Raw genomic sequence first — 25,340 nt, 5'->3', positions numbered from 1 at the left:
TAAAATAGAATACTATAATGATTGTGTTGAACCAATGAGAAACAGTAAATATACCTTTGTTTGACAAGTCTACCAAAATAGTGGTTTATCTTTAATGAGTAGCCTTTTATTATACCAAATAGGACTGTGAAGAAGAAATGTATCAGCTGAAGGAAGAGGAGCAACCAAGTTAGGCTTGAAGAGAATACATAAATGGGATATACCTGCAGGTATTTAGGGAGATATGGCACATGAATAATGTGGGTATGAAAAAAGGAGGAAATAAGGGCCAACTCCAGTTGAAACCATAGTTTAGGTGGGCAGTCTGAAAGGCCAAGAAAGCAATGTTTGCATTGTTTGATACAGAAAGCTTTATGATAACAAGAGGAAATGGTATAATTATCCCCACCAACAGATGTTGGCGATTTGTCACAATGTAGAGAAATACTAGAAGATTTATCGTTACAAAAGAATTTAGATTAGAGTCTATCAATAGCTGTAAAATACTTTACCAGGATTTTGATAGGTAGCATCAAAAGACAAAAATTGATGATTGGCAGTAGCATCATTTTAATAGTATCCGGGTGGCCCCACCAAGACATAAATAGAGGGGACCATCCCTGCAACACTTCATTTTGGAACAATAAATTAATAACAAAGTATAACAACAAAAAATTCCAGGCTGCCCTCTGGTTTGAAAACATGTATATTTCTAAGCACAGTGCCAAAACAAACAACCATTTGCAAAGCGAAAAGCTTTGAATGTGTATGCTGCAGGCGAAATCGACTGGTTTGCTAATGCTTGTTAGCTATTAGGGTCCTTTATCACACATAACCATAAGGTAAGAACATAGCACTAATTTAAACATAATTTAGTTTCATCAAAATTCACAATGCCTTTTGTTGTCCTTTTGTATGCTTTGACTTTTGTTGTACTTTGAGCATGTCATGGCCTTAATATTATTTTTGTAAAATCTTTTCAGAAAACAGATTTTGAAGTTCTTAGATGCAGAACGGGATATTTCCATTCTGAAGGGAAGGCTGAAGCCCGGTGACATCATACACTACATTTTTGACCGGGACAGCACCATGAACATATCAAGGAACCTATACGAGTTGCTACCCAAGATTTCCCCATTGAAGAACAAGCACTTTAAGACATGTGCAATTGTAGGAAACTCAGGAATCCTCCTTAAAAGTGGCTGCGGCAAAGAGATTGACGCCCATGATTTTATTATAAGGTAATGCACCAATAATTTCTCAAATGGGCATTTTCTAATGATGTTTTAAATCTTATTGTATCATGCCCGCCCACAAGTATTACATGCCAATTTAGCAGCGAAAGCCTATCTGTCATGTAGATTCACTTTTTCTATTTATGGATTTTTTATTTTTTTTATTTGTCAACAATAGGAAACATAACAGAAATGAATAAACGGATTACATACATAAGAATCCATAATGAGCAAAAAAAGAAGAGAGCCAAGCAAATACCAAGCAAATACCATAATACATCTCTACTGTGCCATATTTGCCTAGCTGAAATAAACATATGTTGTTTCTTATACAGATTTCCATATTACATTGCATCTAATTAAAGAATGGACACCCCTTGTTTTAGCCACTGCTTGTTCCATATCGTATGTTTGTCTGACTATCTGCCACCAATCAATGACATAATGCAGTTTTGGATCTATCCAGAGCCTGGTGATTGCTAATCTCGCAGAGCCCTTTAAGATAGAGAATATACCATTCAACTTACAGCTCGAGTTTTTACTACCCAGCATTATTTCTCTAGTTGTAAGAGGTAAATCAATCCCCAGCTTCTGCGAAATCACTTGACCAACCCTTTGCCAGAATGTCGATAATGCTGGGCATGTTATGAACATATGCAAAATGTTTGCCGCTTGAAAATCGCATCTTGGGCATTTTGTACGATCTTTAATTAAATTATTAGGTGACCATTTAGCAATTCTTTCAGGCGTATAGTATAATAAGCAGATCGCACTATGTTGTTGCAATCATAAATTAGTGGAATATGCTGATTTATCTATTAAACTTAGAGACTGCGAAGTCGAAGTAGCCGCAACCGTCTCCCCTAGGATCTTACTCCAGCGATCTGCTAATCTATTCAAATCATCTGACCTAAAAGTACTCTGACATTTATATGCCCTACTAATCAAAGGCTTATTATTCGCAGCATGTTGACATTCCCATATGTCAGAGCGAGAGACATGCTTCAATTTCAGATAGCGGCTAAAATAGTCTTAAATCTGAAGATATTTAAACTGCATGTGTCTGAAGTGCACCAAAAGAGATAAAACCCATACTATCATACAGATCCGATAAACATGTGACGCCACTTCTAGCCCAGCTTTTTCCTATAGCATCGTGGAACACTTCCGGCAACCTTGGATTATTCCATAACTGATACTTATCGTGTAGAATGATATGTTACATTTGAGCATAATAGCCCGCCATATAAATATAGCATCTCGTACAGTCTTAAATTTGACCTTTTTAAAGTAGTTTGGGTCATTAGTCCTGTAGAGGAACATATTACTTTCCTCACCTAACATGAACCTGTGAGAGAAAGTAGTAAAGTCAAAATTACGAAGACTGCGGATATGTCCGGTGAAAGCCGACCAGAAATACATCTTAAAATCTGGGAACTACAGACCACCCTGGCTAAAGGGGGGTTTTAACAGATCTATTGCCCTTCATGATTTTCTATACCCCCATATATACCCTCTAAGCGTTTAAAAAAAATTCAACAGCTTCTATCTCTATTATTTTCAATGCATCCTCAGGATCCGTGGAAAATACGGCAATATCGTCAGCATATGCATTGGCTTTCAAAGCACATGTATCTGACAAGAACGGCTTAATTAATTATTTTGCAAAATTGAAAAAAAAGGCTCTATATATAACGCAAATAATAAAGGTGAAAGGGGACATCCCTTTCGCGTACCGCATAGAATCTGGAATGTATCAGATTGTAGGCCAGAATATACTAATTTGGCACAAGGTCTGTCATATAGGGCTTGTACCCACATCTTAAATTGGCCACAGATTCCAGCGGCCATATTCGTAGCCATTAAAAAATCCCACCCCACTCGGTTGAATGCTTTTTCTGCGTCCAATAAGATCATACCGAGTGGGGTTGAACATACCTTTTCCACATCGAAGGCAGCTATTGCCGTATTAGCGTGGGCAGTAGTATCTCTCCCTTGACTCCTTCGACGCTCATGACGAGCTCAGCTCGTCATGATGTACACCTCCATACACTCATGACGAGCTGAGCTCATCATGAACAATGGAAGAACCAAAAGGTCAGCACAGGAGGAAAATGACACTAGCATCGATGGTGTTAAACCCATGCTGGTGTGAAGATACAAGTCTAGGCATAATTGGAGCAAGACGATTTGCTAATATCTTTGCAAATATTTTTGCGTCCTCATTAATAAGTGAAATTGGCCGATATGACCCACATTCGTCTGCTGGTTTTCTTTATTTATGGATTTGTTAAGAACACAAGCTAATTCTGTTTTTGTGGCCCTGTACAATAATGTGAGAACCACACTGCTTTCATCTACCGTAGCCATAACTTCAAGGAGTCTGTTTTTGGCATTAAGTATTCACTTATCAAAAACGTATGTATACTATGCGGTTCAAAGTTGAAAGAATATGATTGCAGAGGGATTACATTGCACTAGAAACCCACCTTACAGCGTTGATCCTGTAGTCATATTTAACATGTTAACATTCTAATTATTTTGGTTCCTATGTGCACTAGGCCAGTTCCCTAAGGCATCGGAGTACTATTGCGGATTGTTTCTTTTTTGCTGCTTAAAGTCACCTTTTGGAATTTACTTTCGTTTTAATACCTCATTCAAATGTATGTGTGTTGTTTGGTATGATAACTAGATAGTTCAGGTTGGGTATTAACAATTAACTGGGCACCAGCAGAGTCCCTGCCCCCACCACAGAGATACCACATACTTCCCTACTGATGGCTTGTTAAGGCTTGTTGAGGATTGTTTAATAACTCATTCAAATGTATGTGTGTTGTTTGGTATGATAACTAGATAGTTCATGCTGGGTATTAACAATTAACTGGGCACCAGCAGAGTCCCTGCCCCCACCACAGCGATACCACATACTTCCCCACTGATGGCTTGTTAAAGGAGGTTGAAAGGTTTGGAGGGAAATTAGTTCACACGCCTGCACCAGGAAAAGGTATTTATCAAACGATGTCATTTTAAAATCAGGACAGGTTTATTGCTTTCACCTACTTTACACACAACATGATGGGCCAGGCTCTTAGGAGCCAAATGTATGACCATTTTTAGAAGTCATAAACGAAGAATCTGGCCGTTTGCAACTGCTAAATAGGGCTGTAACATGTACAAACCCTAATCGATTCGAATAAAACAGGTATTTTAAATAAATCGCTACAAACAGAAAACAAATGCAGCTACGTAACCGCAGAGATGACTTACACCCAATTTCAAATCCGAAAGTCACCACAATGTTTTGAATCACCAGAATATCCTTAAACTACGTAGTCACTTTCATGAACTTCAGTCTACAAACTTGACGAATGTAATAACCATTCGATTTATTTATAATCAGAAATATAAAAATGATGTTACACAAACACGGTGGAATTCCAAGTTAATTGGGCCAGTAAATCTGATTTGGCACATTAGAGTTTTATAGTTAGTCAAGTTCCAAAACCAACATATCCTTATATTCTTAAACCAAACTGTGTAAATAACAGTTTTACGAATTCTAAATAGAAAATGTAATATTGAAGGTCCTGAATTCAATCATGATTATGTACATTTTTCTAACTCATCCCATCAAGTTTCTTTACCAGGTCAGAGTCTACTTTCTTTCCATTTAAATATTCACAAATCACTTCAATACCCTTCAGGATTCCTAATGCCCTGGGCCTTTTCACAGCATCTTAAAAGCACGCATTTACAATTTGCTTATTTCACATTGCTGGCTTGGAACAACACTTTTGGACTTCACTGGACAGTCTACTTGAGTGTCTTTTACCTTATCAAATAATTTGCTACTAGGATTCTTTGAAAACCTCTGCCTTCAGTCTATCTCATTTGACTGCATATGAAAGTCCAGCAATGAAAAACACTGCAGTTCGCCGGAGTGGTGGCCTGGTTAATCTAATAAGTAGTTCCTTATCCATGAAATCAGCTAGGATTGAACTAAATTCAACCTACACCTTGGCAGTTCTGCTGGAAGATCCTTATAAAATCTAAAGTAGTAATAGGAAATATATATTTTCCCATGGCTTTTCTAAAAACAAATCTCAGTATTTATTTACACTGGATCAAGTAGATCATATCAGTTTCCAGTTAACAGTTACACTGCAGCAGAAGATCTGCTGGACATATTCTTTGATGTACAATCCCCTGTTTTAAATAATGATGTTGTTACTCAGACTCAATGTACAATGTTAAGGAACTTTACCTATGATCTGATTCATGACTTAGGTTATACAGCCTTAAACTGTAGATTAATAACACACCAGCCTGCCAAAAGTACATTTTAGCGCACAAAAACTTCCAGCATACTGAATTATACCTTTCTTCACTTCTCTAAATTGTATTGTAGCATGTACTTTGAAATTTGCCTCGAGATGAACAGGCAAACGTGAGCAGAATACCATTGATGGTTCCTTGGTTTCCATAAATAGCAATACATTGGGATCCAAATCGACAATATCTCTTACATGATTTGCATGAACACACTTGGATAAGATGTAAATTAACTTAAACAAACACTCTATTGTGTGAATTGCATACTTCAACTGACTTTAAACAAGGCTGCTCTCTTGCTCCCTTATTTTCTCGCAGTACATATCAGATCTTCCAAAGTACTTGGATGACCCAGAGGGTCTTCCCCCAAAACGTATTAACTTTGAAACCACTCACTTGACACAAGCTGATGGCATCAAGGTGCAAATGGCTTGAAGATCCAGCTGTCAAAGCTTAATGTCTATAATTTAGAAAATGACCTTGATCCAGCGATCAGGGATCAATAATTTCAACACTAACAAAGGCCCATTTACTAATCGCATCCTGCTGGGTTTAGTGTGATGCAGGTTTATACACAATTTACCAAAAACACAATAGAAACTGCATATATTTTTGGCAACGAACCTTGAGAAGTTGAATAGTTGATAGCAATAATATGTAACTATCCATACTACTAATAACAACAGACTTGGTGTGTAATTTATAATATTTATCGTAAATAAGGTGAAATAAATGCTCATCAAGTACCGTCATACAATGCAAATCATAGATTATCACGGAGAAAAAGTATTAGCAATGTACAGAATCAAACTCATGTCAATTAAACAATGCATTGAAGGATGGATAGACGAAAAGAGAAAAGTTTTCAGAGACAAAATACATTTGCAAATGAATATACAAATTCAGTATATTATCTATACTAACCGAAGTAAGAATCAGGGAAATCTACCCTCTGGCTAAACCGCAGAAAGGCCCCTCAAGAAGAGTAGAGTGGCAAAGATTAAGTCAGGAATCAGGAAACAGGTAATAGGTAGGCCTGTAACTGAAAACAGCAAACCGATGATAACGACGATCTCCTGATAGCTGACCAACAATTACAACAACCCCTGCCCATAGGGGCACTTCAATTATACCCTAAAACCCACATTTGTTTCAGAATGAGAATAAACTCCTTCTCTCATTGGCTAAGGATTGGGGTGTACGGTCACACCATTCTCAGCATGAGAATTTTTTTCAATGTCCTTTTGTGTTAATCTTTCAGCATTACGACAGATTCTTCCCAGCAAACAACTTTGAACACAATCATAGTACATATTTCCTGCTGCGTATTTCATGTATTAAGTCCTAGCGTTCCTTTTGTTTGCCTCTGCCATCTCGTGAAGGGAGTTGTCCGCCTCCACTGATTTCATATTTTCTTTTCCGTAGCTTGGCAGTCATACAGTACACTACGAAGGTCATGGTCATTCTCTCTTTTCATTCGAAACTCTCTTTTGGACATTTTAATTTCTCTACCAAAAATTAACCCGAAACTGGCATGCAGAAGAGTAGGTCCATGCTTGCTTTTCTACAGAAAGCAAATGCATAACATTATTATTTTCATGAAATGTAATTTCAATGCACACCATCCCAGCATTGCAATAAAGACCCATGCACAACCCATGTTCTTTTCCGAGCAATCATTATTAACATGCACAAAAGCAGCATTAGTCTTCTATTTTTCTTAATGCCAAGAGCATTTGAGGCCTAGTTCCATGTATTAGTACACGCATGAGCAAAAGCATTTCCCCTTATTTTAGCGTTTATTAATAATATTTTCACAGCACACTGTTAATAAATGTTACTGAGGGTTCAATCCGAGCAGGTCTTTATTTTCGCAAAGCCCTGCTCCATCAACCAATTTTGCAAAAAGAAAAGTTGCAACACTTGAAAAAAAGGTAAAACCACTGGTGTGGGAGTTAAGAAGTGTAATTATAGAGCAAAAAGACAGCTGGGGCTTATTTATGAGCCCCTGCGTCACTTTTTGTGACGCAGCGGCGGTGTAAAATATGCGCCACAATGTGCCCTATTTACAAAGTGACGCATCTAGGCAGATGTGTCACTTTGTAAACCCCAGCGCTCCATTATAGCTTTGTCAGTTATAATGTAAGCAGGGTGGGCATTCCCCAGCATCAAAGCCTTGTAGAAGTGGTGCATTGAAATCTATAAGATTTCAGTACGCCACTTCTAGGGTGATAATGCATGAAAACCTTATGCCTACCTCATGGCAGGTGTAAGACTGACACATGCCCTTTCACAAGAGGCTTGCCTCATGTAAAAGGAACATTGCTGGAGTTACGTCACGATTCCGACACAACTCCAACAATGGGTAATTTTTGCGCCGACAGATAAACACTTTCAAGATGAGTGAGGTTCCTAGACTCTGCTTAAAGAATTATTTCTTCTCAAAATCAAAAAGTACTTTTGATGGCTGAAAAGATCTATAGTGACTTCCTCCATTGTTTTTTCTCTGCAACCGAGTAGAAAGGTCAGCTGCCTCATATTAGGCCTAGAAAAAAAAAAATCTGTCAAAAATGATTCTCAATAACGCCCATCTCACACTAGTGGCTAGACTACACGACGCAGGCATACAAGGAACAGCCCTGGACTGGATCCGATCATTCATCACCGGAAGAAACCAAAGGTGCAGACCCCCACCCTTCCTCTCCGACCCCACAAGAATCACCTGCGGAGTCCCACAGGGTTCATCACTCACTCATCACTGAGCCCCACCCTCTTCAACATCTACATGCCACCCCTAGCAACCATCGTCTGACAACAAGGCCTCAACATCGTATCCTACTCCGATGACACCCAGCTCATCCTCTCCCTCTCCCACCACTGCCAGTGCCAAACTCAACTTCCAGAAAGGAATGCAAGAAGTCGCAGGCTGGATGACGAACAGCTGCCTGAAGCTCAACGTTGAGAAGACCGAAGTCCTCGTCCTCTGTACCAGCCCTTCTGCATGGGACAGCACCTGGTGGCCGTCTGCCCTCGGAAGCCCACCTACCCCTCAGACCACGGCAAGAACCTGGGCATCGTACTCGACTCATCACTCACCATGAACCGACAGGTCAATGTCATCACCTCCAGCTGCTTTAACACCCTCTGCATCCTCTGCAAGACCTTCAATTATATCCCCCCTGAGTCAAGGAAGATAATCACCCATGCACTCATTACCAGCAGCCTGGAATAGGGAAATGCATTCTATGCCAGCATCAACAAGTCCCTACTCCGCAAACTCCAGACAATACTGAACACCGCTGCCAGACTTGTCCTCAAACAAAACAGGTGATGGACAGAATGTGGATCAATGTCACACATTCACCCCAGTCCAAAGATCTGGGCCCAAATCCATCGTTTTTTTGCACTCCACACCACCCTGGGTTAGACAATGGCGATATGCAAATCAGCTCTGACCCAGATCTTTTGACTGGGGTGAATGTGTGACATTGATCCACATTCGGTCCATCACCTGTTTTGTTTGCAATACCGCCATAAGTGCGCTGGGGATGCTCAGACGTGGGTCCCAGGCACTCCACACCACTGGAGTCAAGCTAGCCGGGCTGATGAGAGGTGTTACCTCGAAACCGGTCCGGTCCTCGGATGCTTGATTCCGTTCTGGGAAGGACATGGCTTTTGTAGTTCGGACTGGACTGTTCCCATGGGGCACAGGGTCAGAGCTGATTTGCATATCGCCATTGTCTAACCCAGGGTGGTGTGGAGTGCAAAAAAACGATGGATTTGGGCCCAGATCTTTTGACTGGGGTGAATGTGTGACATTGATCCACATTCGGTCCTTCACCTGTTTTGTTTGCAATACCGCCATAAGTGCACTGGGGATGCTCAGACGTGGGTCCCAGGCACTCCACACCACTGGAGTCAAGCTAGCCGGGCTGATGAGAGGTGTTACCTCGAAACCGGTCCGGTCCTCGGATGCTTGATTCCGTTCTGGGAAGGACATGGCTTTTGTAGTTCGGACTGGACTGTTCCCATGGGGCACAGGGTCAGAGCTGATTTGCATATCGCCATTGTCTAACCCAGGGTGGTGTGGAGTGCAAAAAAACGATGGATTTGGGCCCAGATCTTTTGACTGGGGTGAATGTGTGACATTGATCCACATTCGGTCCATCACCTGTTTTGTTTGCAATACCGCCATAAGTGCGCTGGGGATGCTCAGACGTGGGTCCCAGGCACTCCACACCACTGGAGTCAAGCTAGCCGGGCTGATGAGAGGTGTTACCTCGAAACCGGTCCGGTACGCGGATGCTTGATTCCGTTCTGGGAAGGACATGGCTTTTGTATTTCGCCTGGACTGTTCCCATGGGGCACAGGGTCAGAGCTGATTTGCATATCGCCATTGTCTAACCCAGGGTGGTGTGGAGTGCAAAAAAACGATGGATTTGGGCCCAGATCTTTTGACTGGGGTGAATGTGTGACATTGATCCACATTCGGTCCATCACCTGTTTTGTTTGCAATACCGCCAGACTTGTCCTCAGCATCCCCAGACACGAACACATCAGCCAACAACTACGAAGTCTCCACTGGCTCCCCATGGAGAAAAGAGTCACTTTCAGAATCCACACTCACGCCTACAAATGCCTACACAACAACGGACCCAAAACCTAAACGACAGAATCAACTTCAACGTACCAAAAAGAAACCTCAGATCTTCCAACCTTGCACTGGCTGAAACCCCATGCATACACATAGCTAGAGCAGGCGGACGATCCTTCTCTCACATTGCAGCCAAGACTTGGAACAAGCTACCGGCAGACATCATACGCGCCCCCTTCCTGTACACTTTCAGGAAGACCCTGGCAATACAGATCTGCCTCTCAGAGATCCCTCTCAATGCCTTGAGACCCTCACAGGTGAGTAGTAAGCTTACAATTCCCTGATTGATTGATTGATTGAATAACGTTTTTAACAAACACAAGTTGCTTCATAGTCATTGGTAATTTGTCATATCTGGATTAAGTACTTGCTTATGTTCATTGTCTGCTTCTTTTAGTGCTAAGACTTCAGCACATTGAATAGCAGGAGACACCATGACAAAAGGATCTTCCTCATACTTGACTTTAATTATTTTTTACTTATTAAGTGAGCTGTTTTTCTGATGGTATCGTGACACTGAAAGACATTGAAAAGATAACATAGCAAAGGCCACAAAAGAGCATGAAATAATTAAAAAAAATCACAGAGATGAAATTATCTAGAGAACAGCCACCTTCTCAGCTGCTTTATGAAGAGTAAGAGGTTAGCAGATGACTCAACTGCAGGGAATAGTTTGCTCAGGTTTGACTGAAGATCTCTGGGATTTGGTGAGGATATAGCTCCAGAATCAATAATGCGTGAGCAAAATGATCTCACCAACCAGGGCTCTATTGTATAAGCAATTGAATTTTTACTCCACCCGACAAGCCAGAAGCAAAGAGTAAATTGTAGCACCACGCAGATCAGAAATTTGTGAGGCCAAATATTAACCAGGTTGCCATACCATGGGTCCTGAGAAGGTTTTTCATCAAGTACGCAGATGAGCAATTGAGCGTGAACTCCATAGTCAATGGAAGTGGTGAGCACCACTTGAACCAATGTCCATCCCTATTTCACATAAAGAAGGATAAAACAAGTCCTCAATATTTTAAAGAGGAGGAAACAAATTGACTGGATCAAAGGGGAAACATCCTTAACAACGCGGTCAGTACACCGCAATGCTGTTACATCGCGGTTGTTACAACGACCGCGATGTAACCACGCTATGCCATTAAAACGCAAGTCATTACAACACCTTGCGCTAGATGGCGAGCTAACATTAAAAATAGTGCCGTTTACTATCCCAACACCTTCCCTACTGATAAGTGGACTGGAGTTGGAATAGTAAATTGCACTTTTCTAATGTTAGCAAGCCACCTAGCGCAAGTCGGTGTAAAGACTTGCGTTGTAAAGGCATAGCGTGGTAACATGGCAGTCGTTGTAACGAATGCGATGTAACAGCACGCGTTGTAATAACATGCGTTGTAACATCATACAACCGGATCAAAGACAGCTTAATACCCATCAAGAATTGATTCATTTCTATATTGTGTACCAAAGCCCTTTGCAGTAGGTTCAAAGAGTCCCTCTCGACCAACAAAACTACTCAAAACCATTTGTCTTTCTGACAAGAATACATTTCCCCTAGTAATTCGAATTGTAAATTTACCCTGTCACGGTGTATGTTTTAGTTTTGTGTCTAGCATAGGTTAATGCCTAGATCAATGGAATATCTTCAGTAACATTGACATCATCCCTGCTGTCAAAGTACCTCTAGCTGCTGAGCTGAATGAATTACGACAAAGAGATTATATTTCTGACCCCTTGTGCATCAGGAACCAGTAAAGTATCAGCAGCTTCAAACATTAAAACCCATTTATGTGGATGGTATAGTGACTGGGGTGGTGAAATGCATCATTGTAATATTATTTCCCACAATGAACCAATAATGTGTTGAACCTGATTCATATGGACATACTGCCATTAAAATGATTCTATATACAGAAGGATGTATCTCTGCATAGTAATTTGAAAGCTATGCATTTTATGAGCTCAGTCAAATGTTTAGATATTTTAACAAAGTGTCATGTTTCACATCTGACTCATAGGAAAGACTTCAGGGCACTTTCTAATTTCAACAATAAACTTGAATTGCCTTATTTCTATCTCCTTTTGATAGATCTGAAAGACTTTCAGGTCTGACGGAATAGAAGATAGCAAGTTATCCCAACCTATTTTACTCTCATATTTTCCACCTATCAGTGGCGTAGCAAGAGTGCCATGGAGAAATAGAATGGCAAGGAGTACGAAGCCTGAACGTTGTTTGTAGGAAAGTCCTCAAAGTTAGAACAGACCGCCGAATGCGACCTAATGCGCATCATGAGTGTGGGAGATATATAGGCCACCTCCGGTGTTGTACATGTGTAGCTACTTGGGAGCTCGATTGGAACACATACAATACATAAGATAGAGTCTCATGACTCTGTTGTGATTGCTGCTAGACAGCACTTAAAAACGTCCCTCAGAATACTTCATTCCTAGTAATTTCAGGAAATTTGACCACGACGGATTATTATTAGCCCTTGTCCTGATGAGGCCCATATTCATTGGGCTGAAACGCGTTGACACCCTTTGAGAAGACACCATTGAAATTGCTTACTTTATATAAATAGATAAATGCAGAGCTTTGTATAACTAGATAGGTTTAAATAATACATACCACTTAGGCCCCGCTTCTTTGGTAGATCTTGATTTACAGGAATGCTAGTTTGTAATTAAGTAAAGCATCCTCTTCATTTATAAATTTTAGGCTAGAACATAAAAATTTAGAAGATTGATGTCAGTGTGTTAATGTATATATTGTGAATATATGTGTGCATATATATTTTTACGTGAGGATTTTAAATGTGATGTGTGTATATATATATGTGTTAGTTTTTGTATATAAATGACCTTTTGAGAAACAAAAAAATAATGAATTCTATGAGAAAATAGAGCAACATACAACGAAGTGAGATATTTAGTATTTTGCCTTTTTTTCTATCAGTTTGGCTTTGGATGAACATAAAATTGGAGATTAGTTTTGTTTGTGATTGAACTCACGTAGGAAGGGATAATTTACTTGTTCTCTTTCCTAAAATTGCTGGATATATCTTTTCCTAGGCATCACTTTGTGTTTGCTCAATATGTTATTTACCCAGATGCTATAGGGTTAGTCTTGGGTTGCCCCAATGTATAAACATATGGGCTATAGTGAAAGCGGGGAAAAGGGTCCCCAATAAATACTTTTTGGGTATTAAAATGCAGCACTAATCATGATTCAGTGGGACCCAGTGTCACTGCACCTGTTATACTAATTGAAAGCTACGTCCCTGCTCTCTCTAGCCTTTTCCGTTTCTCCTCTCTTATTTTTCAACAGAAAGTGGGATATAGAAGGGCAGACTGACAAGGACAGAGATACCGATAGATATATAAATGGATGGATGGATGGATGGATGGATGGATGGATGGACGGACTGACGGACGGGTGGGCGGGCGACTGGAAGTACGGTCAGTTAAACTGATAGATAGATAGGAATGGCCAATGGACAGATGTAGCTTAGTAGACAGAGTGCAGACAGATAAGTGTAGAGAGGAAAAGGCAGATCGAAATAAATAGGTGTAGATCAATAGGTATAGTCTAAATAGATAGAAAGGTGCAGAGAGATTAAGATAAATTGAGAGATGGAAAGTTTATATGAGAACTAAAATGCGTCACTGCATTCCTCCCCTTTAATGCCTGCCAGGGCCTTTCTTGTTCTCTGTGACTGTACCCTTTCCCTCTGCCCCGCCAAGAATATACACTGATCTGGTAGGCCCCAGGCAATCACTAACAAAAAGTACCAGTGTCTGTGTCCCATAAGTAATATGTAGCTGGTGCAGAAAAAGCTGGGACCCCTACTCCTTTGGTCCCCAGTGCACTGCACCGGCTGCACTACTGGTAGCTAAGCCCCTGTGACATATTATATTTCTTCATGGTAGGGGGGGGGCGCGGCTTGGCCAGCTGCAAGATGGCCGCAGATTGAGTGGACTCTGCAGCCAATCTTTAAAATCCATAATAATCCTTTTGACATCCCTACCGTGACTGCACTTCGAGGCTGAATCTTGATTTACCTACACGTGAGGTGCTGAACCATCGCGCCGCTGCCTCCTGGTTGTGCCCGGCGGCGGTGTTGTGCCATTTCTCCAGTTTGACGGGCCTACGACCTCTGTACCGCGAGGTCAGGCCTACTGTGCTGGGGACTGCTTAAGATCGCTGGACGCCGCTGGGACACCGTTTGCCGCCCGCGGGTGAGTGGGGCTGCTACTGTGGCTTTGCTGGCGGGGTTGGGGGCTTGTCCGTTCGGCCCAACCTGTTGTGCTGCGTGGTAGGCGCCAAGCCTTTGGCAGGCACCAGGCTGCTCCGCGCGGCTGCCGTGAGCACCCGGGCTCGGTGCTGTGGGCCCGCCTCCCCGCTCGCCTCCGCCGCAGTCAGATGTGCACCCCCCGACGCACATCTCCCTCCCAGGCTGCGTGGGTGCTGCCTGCTGACTCCTGTACCCCACCTGCCTCCAGTCCCAGCCCTGCTCCTGGCCTGGCAGCCGCACCAGCAAGATCGGGCCTTAGTCCTGCTGTGGTCCCGCCTCCCCCGGCTTGTTTCCTGTTCGTCGCCGCCTTGAGCCATTGCACTGCTGCCCCCCAGTTGTGCCCTTCAGTGGGGCTGTGCCATTGCTTTGCGCCACTGGGCCTACAACCTCTGGATCGAGAGGTCGGACCTTCTCTGATGGTGAGTGCGGGGGATCGCTGGGCGCTGCTGTATGCCGTCTGCGGCCGCTGGTGAGTGGGGCGGCCACTGTAGCTTTGCTGGCGGGGTTAGGGGTTTGCGGGCTGTTCCCCCCCGACCCGGTGTGCTGCGAGGTAGCCACCAGGCATTTGGCGGCCTGCCGGCTGCTCTGCATAGCCGCCGCCAGTACCAGGTTCCCCCCCGCGAATCCCCACTCACCATCGCCGCAGTAAGATGTGCAACCCCTCCTGACGACCATCTGTTTCTCGTGCTGCGGGGACGCTGCCCGCTGCCTTCTGTGCCCTGCCTGTATCCGATCCCGGCTCTGAACCTCACCTGGGTGCTATACCGACAAGATTGGGCCTTAGACCTGCTGTGGCCCGGCCAACACCTGGCTTGTTTCCTCCTTGTCCCCACCTGCCTTTCCCACCTGACAACACCACTGCTGCACCTATAGCACCCCTGCTAACTGTTGCTGCTGCCCCTGTGGGCTACTGGGGGTTGCTTGTTCCCTGCTTTGCTGCTTGCTGCTTCGCCTGGTGCCTGGTCGCGCCTCTCTGCCCTCGCCTTTCCTCTCGGGGTGCGCTCTGGCTGGACCATTGCCTTCTGAGTGTTGTTGCCTGGCCTGGCAGCCGGGTGCGTGGTGTGTCGCCGCCCTGGTTCCTCCTATGGGCTTATCGACTTTCGGCTTTGGCAGTGCCCTCATTTGACTCGCTCTCCGTTGGTGGGCAGGAACAGGCTGGTGGCCTGTATTGAACTGATATGAAACTTACTGGCTATCCTACTTGGCAACCTCAGTAGCCTGGTGCCTCGAGGGGAGATTGCCTGGGTTATGCCATCACTCATTCACGCTACTTCCCACTCCCAGTGGCTCCACGTTTTTCTTCCGCTCCTCAAGGTGTCTTTGTGTGGAACCTACTCACCTCTCACCTCACTTCTGCTGCCGGCTGTCGGAAATCTGCGGGCCTCTGGTTCTTCTCAACTGTATCCCGCCTTCTGTGGGCCGCTCCTCGGCTGCTGGGGCCTCCCATCATGGGGAAAAACGATCCACAACAGCCCAAGACAACCTTCGAGCTCCGAAGGTCTTCTCACCAGGATGGTGCGGGCTCCGAGGGTGCCGACTCCGCTGTCACCATGGAGTCCCCCTCAAATCGTGAGGACGACTCAAGGCTATCATGCTGGATGTCAAATACACAGTGACGGGTATAGCCACCCAGCTGGACCAACTTTCAGCCCGTTTGGACACAGTGAAGGCCTGTGTCGACTCACATGACAACCGGATACTCCTCATCGAAGCCAGGGTCTCGGACGCTGAGGATGCTGCCACCCAGGACCGGCAGAAATTACTGCAGATGGATAAGATCTTGGCCATCATCCGGGACAAGAAAGAGGATTTGGAGGGGCATTCCCGGCGGAGCAACCTCCGCATCACGGGTCTTCCAGAGTCCACCAACATTTCTAGGATGAAGGACTTTGTGGAACAGCTGATTAAGGAACTCTTCGGTGACGTCCACTCTCCGATTTTCATTGTGGAGAGTGCCCATCGCTCTCTCTGTCCACGTCCCGGCCCCGGACTGCTTCCACGCCCTATCATTGCCAAGATCTTGTACTACCGGGACCAGGACGCCATTCTCTATGCTGCACGTGACAAGGGCACCATCACCCATTAGGGTAACGCACTCTCTTTCTACCCGGACTATACTTTTGCTGTCCAAGCCGCACACAGAGAATTCCTTCCTGCCGAGCTTATTCTTCTAAAGCAAGAGGTTTCGTACTCCCTGGCCTATCTGGTGAAATTGAGGGAATGTCAGGGCACAAAAACACTTGTTTTCCCTGACCCCAGAGAAGCCCTGGCATTTGCTAAGAGACTGGACAAAGATGCCGGCTCCTCCCCTTCTACATCTCAGCCTGATGGGGCTGGTCTTCTCAGTGATAATGATTGAGAAGTTCTTTATCTTCCCCCTTTTTTGAATGATGTCTGACATATCCATAGTTGGCCCCCCTGCTTTTATGCAGGGGTGTATGCCTAGCCCTGCCATTCCCTCCCATTGTTTCTGCCTCTCCTAGTTGTGGGTTTCTGGGGTGGGGCGGGTGTACTACTGAGCCAGTTTGGGGGGTTGGAGTGGGTGCGGGGTGGGAGGGGTCTCGAGGTCTGGGGTTGTTGGGCAGGGATGGGGTAGGAGTGGTGGGGGGTTTGCTGGGTACTCTGCTCCTCTATTGAGGAGGTGGCTTCAGTTCACCACCATATTGTTGCTCAGTATTGCTTTTAAATGTTTCGATATTGACACTGTACTGTGCTCATTGCTTTGGGTATTCTTATTTAGTTTTGCAGGCCATGTTCCATTGTGCTTTTTGACTTGCTCTGTTCCTGCTCACTTGTCATGAATTTAAGGTCAACATGTCGCTCCACTGGTCCCTCCCTCCCCTAACATGCAGCATCTCCTGCGGTTTGTTCCGTGTTGTGCTTTTACTGCTTGCTGTTGTGCTTGCTGTGGTGATTTGCGCTCCGAGCCTTGCCTGTCAGTTAGACGCTTGCGCGCCTCTCCTGCACTGTCCGGATTGTGGAATTCCCCCGTGGGCCATTTCCAGATGTCTGCTCTCCCTCCCGCCTGTGTCGCTGGTCGCCACCCTCCTTTTTTCCTGTTCCCCATGCGTGCTGCACTTCTTTGCGGGGCTTGCCGGCTGCACTGCGTGATACTGCACTTAACACTGCCCCTCTATGGCTGACATAGTTTGCTGGTCCTAGAACGTCCGGGGCCTGAATGATCACCGCAAGGCCCGACTGATTCACTCACATCTACAACTACACGAAATGGATGTATGTCTCTTGCAGGAGACACACCTACTGCCGGGGACTATCTCCAATCTCCAATCCCGGTACTGGGGGGAATCCCACTCTGCCACCTACTCATCGTATGCCAGGGGTGTCTCCAATTTAGTACGGCAGTCCTCCCTTGGCAGCCCGTCCGTGTACTCCTTGATCTGGATGGCAGGTATGCGATCCTCCATGGTTTACTACTTGCTCAGCCTGTTACGATTGCTGCGGTCTATGGCCCCAATTGCTATGACGCTGACTTTTTTAATCACATCTGGCATCTTATCTCCTCCTGTAGTCCCGCGGCAATCCTTTGGCGGGGGACTTTAATGTCACTTTATCTGCGACACTGGATTGGTCGGGTTCCCACACGTCTCATCCGCGCGCAGCTGCAACTTTCACATCTATTCTAACCGTTAATGCTCTCTACGACGCCTGGCGCCATTCCCATCCCGCCGCGCAGTAAGGCACATGCTTCACTGGCGCACGGTGCTGCTGGTCGCGCATAGACTTCTGGCTGACCTCGCCGGACGCTCTGTCCTGACTCATCGACGGGGTGCACATGGCTCGCACCTTTTCTGACCACGCACTGGTCCAGATCCGTCTCCGCCCTCCTCATTCCCCGCGACGGGCCTTTTCTTGGCACCTCCCCCCTTACGCCCTCCAGGACCCTGATTTTTTGTGCAGACATCCAAACCGCGATTACTAACTACTTTGATCTCAACGTGGGCTCTGTGGAGTGGTTAAGCCTGTCATTCGGGGTGATTGTATTTCCAAACATGCCGGTGTCCTTTGGTCTATCTGTGCCAATCTGGCTAAGATTGAGGAGGAAATCAAGGGTCTGGATGTCGCCCAGGCGGCGCACCACAGTCCCGACGCTGGCGCTACTGTGCAAAAAACACACTGAATTCTCAGATGAGGCAGGTCGCGAACAGTACTTTTTGGGCAGAGAGGGTCGGGCGCGTCACTTTGGCGAGGAGGACTGCACGGGGCGTACTCTGGCTAACCTTCTACGCCCACCGTGTGCTGATTCCTATGTCACAGCCTTAAGTGATGGCGGCCCGGATAGGACTACCTCCCCAGAGGACATAAAATCCTGCTTTCTTGACTTTTACTCACCACTCTATTCTGCTGGCAGTTCTGGTTGGAAGACTACCACCGTAAATTCCTTGATGAACCGTTTTCCAGAGAAGAAATATTGGCTGCCATCAGTAGTTTGCCTGGTGATAAGGCCCCTGGATTAGATGACGTGCTAGCCTCGTTCTACAGAACGTTCGCCGATCTCTTGGAGCCACATCTGGCTGCTATTTATAATGACTCTTTCGATACCGGTTTCCTCCCGCCTTCCCTGCGTGATAACCTTTCTCCTTAAAGCTGATAAGCACTCTGACCGTCGTGACTCATACCGCCCCCTTTCTTTAATAAATATAGACAACAAAATCTTTGCCAAATTGATCGCCTCCCGCCTTCTTTTACTTATGTCCACCATTGCTCTTCCGATCAATTGGGTTTCATTCCCAGTAGAGCTACCTCGCACAACCTCCGTACAATTTTCTCAGTGTTGCATCAAATTAATCCTAACCTACCTGCCGTGGCTGCCTTGCTGGATGCCACAAAGGCATTCGATACGCTGGAGTGGCCTTTTTTATTTTACATCTTGCCGCGTATTGGTTTCAGTGCAATCTTTTTGCTTAAGGTCACACTTCTCTACACCAACCCCTCGGCATGTCTCCGCATCAACTGCCAAGTCTCCGACCCTATCATTATTGCTCGAGGCTCACTTCAAGGGTGTCCGCTTTCGCCTATGCTTTTTGCTATAGCTATGGAGCCCCTGGCCGCCAGATTGCGACAGCACCCTACCCACAGGGGTATTGGTTTCCCGTCCCGCTCCCTGCTTGTCTCAATGTATGCGGACGACGTTACTTTGTCTGTCCGTCATCCTCAAAGGAACCTTAGCCCCCTGGTCCGGGAGATCAGTCGCTTTGGTGGGCTGTCGGGCATCCAGGTGAACTAGAACAAGTCGGTTTTATTCCCCTTGACTGACGCCATCCTGCTGTTCTCTCCTGATTTTCCATTTGAGTGGGTGTCTGGCCCCACACGCTATTTGGGCATCTGGCTGAGTAGGGATCTGGATGAACTGTGGAGATGAAACTTTGGGTGTGCGGTAGACTGGCTGGAATCCAGGATTCCATCTTGGAGCCGGCTTCCACTGTCCCTGGCGGGCCGCATCGCAACCGCCAAAATGGTTGTCCTTCCTAAATTTCTTTACATGTTTTTAAACATCTCTATTTCCCTCACATCTCATTTCTTTTGCAAATTATGCTCCCAAATCATTTCGCTCGTCTGGACGGGTAAACAGCCAAGAGTAGCTTATGACATCCTTACTCTACCCATGTCTGCCGGTGAGATGGGCGCGCCCGACTTCAGGCTTTTTGCCCTGTGCGCCCATGCCAGCTTCCTGCACTTTTGGATCCACCCCTCCCCTTATCACTCACTTGTTGCAGTTGAGACAGATGTAGCATCTCCCTGGCCTCTGTCCACAGCTTTGTTTGCGCCTGTGGTGCGTCCTCTGTCTGAGGTTGACACGGCTGAGACACTGCAATGGGCCTGGTCGTGCCTGCGCAGGCTTTCTGGTGTCCGCCTGCTCTCCGCCAACTCCATGCCAATAGTGAACCACCCGGACTTCTCCTCACTCAGGGCTTCCAGCATGTCCAGGAGTGCGACGTGCTAGGGCCTGACGACGGTGGCGGATCTCTATCCGGAGACCACCTTTTATTCGCTCCCTGATGCCTCGGGCCACTGGACACGCTTCTATTCTACAAACTGTGCGTCACGTGCTAGAAGCTGCATCCCACTTTTCCCCAGCCCCCACCAACCATGCTGGCTCTGGATGTCATTTATACTTCCTCGTCTCCACACAAATTGGTCACCAAATTGTATGCTCTCATCCTAGTGTCTGCCCCCATTTCCTCTGATCGTCCTCAGGAGGCATGGGGTGCTGATCTTGGTACCGACATCTCGCCAGCTGACTGGCTGTACTGCTGTAATCAGATGAAGAAGCTGTCACCTAACTACCGGTTCCGTTTTATTCATTTTAAGTACTTGCACAGGCTTTATCGCACCCCGGTGCAGCAGTTCCACCGGCTCCGGCTTACTCCTGGTGACAATTGTGTGCGTTGCTCTGCTCCTGCGGCGGACTTTGCTCATCTTGCTTGGCTTTCTCCTAAGGTCTCGGAATTCTGGCAGGAGGTGTGTTCCACCATTTCTGACATCACCGGCACTACGGTGCGCCCTGATCCACTGCTGTGCCTTCTCGGTTTCGTCAAATTCTGTCCTGACGTCTCTCGCCGTCTGATCGCAATGCTGCTGGTCCTTGCTAGGCTTAGGGCGGCTATGTGTTGGGGTCGCCGACCTGCTCCCAAGGTTGAGAGTTGGCTGGAGGATGCCTCTCGGTGCCAGACTCTCCTATCGGAGTTCTGGGATTTAATGCCTGCTAGGTCCCGACCTGTTGACATCTGGGGCCCTCTGGTTACCTACTTTCTTGCCCGTTTCCACCCCAGTGGCGCTGCCTCTCCCGCGCTCCCCGCCGGCCCTGGGTCAGCGGCGGCCGCCGGTGCAGGTCAGTGAACGCTCCCCCCCTGCCATGGGCGCTCCCGCCCTTCTTTCCTTAGCCCCCAACTGCTGACACTGCTTTGTGTATGTTTCCCCATGAGGGAGGGACCTTGGTGATGTGGAGCTGTGATATCACCCTCACGTTCTTTTAATGTGCTGAAAGCTGACACCTATCTGTAATTGAATGCTTGATCTGTTCTTTGTTTTGTATATTTGCACTGTGATATTGCACGCTGTACTGTGTCTGCCTTGATTTTATTCAATAAAGGTTTTTGAAAAATTAAAATATATATATATATATATATTTCTTCATGGTGGGTGTTTTCAAATAACTGTGGAGCAGGCTAGTAAAGCCTCTCTGAAGAATAAATGACTGAGTCCTTTGAAACCATTCCTCTTTGTAGCTTTACATTGGTGGCACAGTGACAATGCCTTGCAGTGAACAGCGTGACATCTGCTGAGTAAAATCAATACTGATCTTTGAATCTCTGTAGTTATTATTTCTTCACTGGTACTCCATGTGACCTCAGAATAAAACCACCAACTCCCAGATATTCCAAGACTGCAAGTGAACATTAAAAGTACTGCCTGTCGAAGAAGTACAAATCATCTTCAAAGTTTCTTCTGTAAAAAAAGCAAAACAATAGACAACAGTCAAAGGAATATGTCGCATTTTTGCTTTCAACCTCCTAAACTCAAGGAGTTTCACGTTTATTGGTCCTCACGCAGATTTGCTGTATAACTGTTCTCCATGCGGCATGCCCACTTACATTCAAAGGCTGGAAAACTTGATGAACACAACGAATATCATAATTCAGGTCTGCTAATTTGCCTTAGGCAAACCTTCATCTTTGATTGAAAGACAAAGAAATGTGAACTGAACTGAACCAAACACACAAAGGGGATAGAAGGATCGTTGCACTACGTCTATCCACCTGCAATCTCTTATGGTAGCATTCTAACACATTGTGCTTTTGCCCAACATGGCACCTCATTTTGGACCCAGGTTTAGGCAAATCAGTCTTGGCCTTGCTCCAAGAACACAGTCCAGCCCAAACTGCCAGGCCAGGTCCTCTCTGAACCAGAACCAAAGCAATCCAAGACTGAATTCGCCCTGATTGGGGCTCTTCAGTTGGGTGAAGTTTCGTTCCTGTGGCAAAAGGAACACGGGACCCATCTCTTGGCATATCCTTGGCCACGTAGGGCATTAGGTAAAACGCACAAAAGGTGATGGGAGAAATGCTTGCTATAAGTTTAACCACTGCCAATCGCTAGAAGTCGGATTCCAGTCCATTGTTGTTTTCTCCACCATGCCAACTCAGTTTGGTCACAACTCCATGCTCCAATAGGTATAGTCTAACCTCACCTGCCCACACCAGATCCTCCCTGAACCGGATCATAAGCAACTCAAGATCAATTTCTCCCTGATTGGGGCTTTTCAGTTGGGTGTACCTTAGTTTCAGTGGCACGGTGAGCATGGGACACACATCTGAGATACCCTTGGCCACTTTGGGCATTATTAGATCAAACACAAAAAGGTGATGGGAAGAATGCTTGCAATAAGGCTAACAATTGGCAGTCACTTGGGGGTAGCATTCAGCTGAACTGCCAGGACAGGTTCTTCCTGAACTGGGACACAAGAAACCCACAACTGGTTTTGCCCTTATTGGGGCTCTTCAGTCGGGTGTAGCTTGGTTCCACTGACACAGCGAACATGGGACCTACGTCTAGGCATACCCTTGGATACTTAGTGCATTACATTGACCATAGAAAAGGTGATGGGAGATATGCTTTCAATATGTTTAACCACTGACAATCGCTTAGGGTAGTATTCCAAACCATTGTTCTACAGACCTCGCTATGCCAACTCAGTTTGGTACCAGCCATATGCAAATCAGTCTTGAATCTACTCCAATGGCAAAAGTCCAACCAGAAATGCCAGATCAGGTCCTCCCTGAACCAGAACACAAGCATCCAAAGACCAGTTTCACCTTGATTGGCCGAAAACCGAGAAAACAGAATCAATAGACTCCACCACGCTGACTCGTTACTTATGCTAGACTATAACATCTGAAAGGTATAGTGGGTTGTCTAAAGGCAGAAAAAAACATCTTTAATAACTGGCATCAACAGTTCTGCAATAAACTGGAACAGTGACTAGACAAACCTTAGTGATGTTTCTATTTAAGCAACTCTCTGTACTTTGACATAGAAGGTATTATTCCTGAAAACTAAACATACAAGAGATTATGACATGTTCAGTGACATTATTGATTATATCACTGATGACATCTCAAATGACATCACAGAAGACATCATCTAATGAGTGTGAGAGTTTGCTATACACTTATCACATTGAAAGGTGTTTAGTAAGCTTCACCCACAGCACATTTTGTTTGCAACATGCTTGGCCTCCTAAAGAGGCTTGGGTGTTAGAGGGGTGTTGTACACAGGGTGAAGGTTGTGCTTAGTAGGGTTTTAGTCACTGGGTCTTGGGTGTGTGGTGTCAATGAGCTTTATGTAAAGAGTTGTGTACAGGTCAAAGGACTTAAGCACCTAATAAGGCGTGTGTCTGGAGCTAGTGAAATCTTCATAAAGAGTTTTGCACTTCTGTTAGTTTTTTCAACACTACTCTTGCTTCTTTCTCCACCTCTTTTGCAAATTTCTGTATCCCTCTTACTCTTTCTGTACCTCTCTTCCCTCTTTCTGTATCTTTCTTGCCTGTTGATGCACCTCTCTTTTCCCTTTATGCACCTCTGTTGCTTCTTTCAGCACCCCTCTTGCCGTATCCATTATGCTTCTTTGTGTACCTCTCCTGCCTGTTTCTGCACCTCTCTTGCCTTTTTCTAAAGTTCCCTTGCCTCTTTCTGTACCTCTTTTGCTTCTTTCTGTACTTTTCTTGCCTCTTTCTGTACCTCTGTTGGGTCTTTCTACACTGTTCTTGCTTCTTTTTGCATCTCTGTTGCAAATTTCTGCATCTCTCTTGCCTCTTTCTGTATCCCTCTTCTCTCTTTCTGTACCTCTATTGCCTCTGTCTGCACACCTGTTCCCTCTTTCTGCACCCCTTTTGCCTGTTTCCACAACTCTTGCCTCTTTCTGCAGTTCTCTTGCTTCCTTCTGCATATCCATTTCCTCTTTCCACACATCTCTTGAGTCTTTCTGCACCTCTCTTGTCTCTTTCTTCATATCTCTTGGTTCCTTCTGTACTGCTCTTGCCTCTTTCTGCACCGCTCTTGCCTCGTTCTGTACCTCTTTTGCTTCTTTTTGCACTTCTCTCTCCTCTTCTGCACCCCTCTTGCCTATTTCTGCACCCCAGTTATTTCTTTCTGCACTTCTTTTGCTTCTTTCTGTACTTTTTTGTCTCTTCTTTCTGCACCCTTCTAGCCTCTTTTGGCACCGTTGTTGCTTCTTTCTGCACTTCTTTTGCCTCTTTCTGCACCTCTCATTCTTTCTACACCCATGTAGTCCCTTACTGTACCCCTTTTGTCTCTTTCTGCACTCTTCTGCCCTCTTCCTGCACCTCTCTGGCCTCTTTCTGTATTTATCTTGCTTTTTTCTATGCCCAACTTGCTTCTTTCTGCACCCTCTACCCTTTTTTGCATCCCTCTTACCTCTTTCTACAGTTCTCTTGCCAATTTCTGAACCTCTCTTGCCTTTTTCTGCACCTCAGTTGCCCCTTTCTGCACTTCTCGTGCTTCTTTCTACACCTCTGTTACTTGTTTAAGCAATTCTCTTGCCTCTTTCTGTACTTTTCTTGCTTGTTTCTGCACTTTTCTGGCCTCTTTCTACACCTCTGTTGCCACTTTCTACACCTCACGTGCTTCTTTCTGCACTCCTCTTGCCTCTTTCTGCACCCCTTGTTCCTCTTTCTGCACCTCTCTTGCCTCTTTCTGTACCCGTTCCCTCCTTGTGCACCTGTTCTGCCTGTTTCTGCAACTCTCTTGCCTCTTTCTGTACCTCTGTTGCTTCTTTCTGCACTTCTGTCACTCTTTC

At 45.4% G+C, this 25,340-nt stretch overlaps 1 protein-coding gene across 1 annotated transcript in view; it reads left to right on the top strand.

Moving 5' to 3' along the window:
- Window positions 1-25,340, top strand: part of ST8SIA2 (ST8 alpha-N-acetyl-neuraminide alpha-2,8-sialyltransferase 2) — a 389,812-nt gene that overhangs the window by 199,796 nt on the left and 164,676 nt on the right. The window contains exon 4 of the mRNA XM_086958094.1: window positions 963-1,220. Within this exon, the coding sequence (XP_086814220.1) occupies window positions 963-1,220 (258 nt within the window). The remainder of the gene's footprint in view (window positions 1-962; window positions 1,221-25,340) is intronic.

The sequence above is a fragment of the Lissotriton vulgaris genome, chromosome 2_1, assembly GCF_964263255.1.
Source record: "Lissotriton vulgaris chromosome 2_1, aLisVul1.2, whole genome shotgun sequence".
NCBI classification, from domain to species: domain Eukaryota; kingdom Metazoa; phylum Chordata; class Amphibia; order Caudata; family Salamandridae; genus Lissotriton; species Lissotriton vulgaris.
The sequence above is the reverse complement of the archived record's forward strand: the minus strand, read 5'-3'. Positions and strand labels throughout refer to the sequence as shown.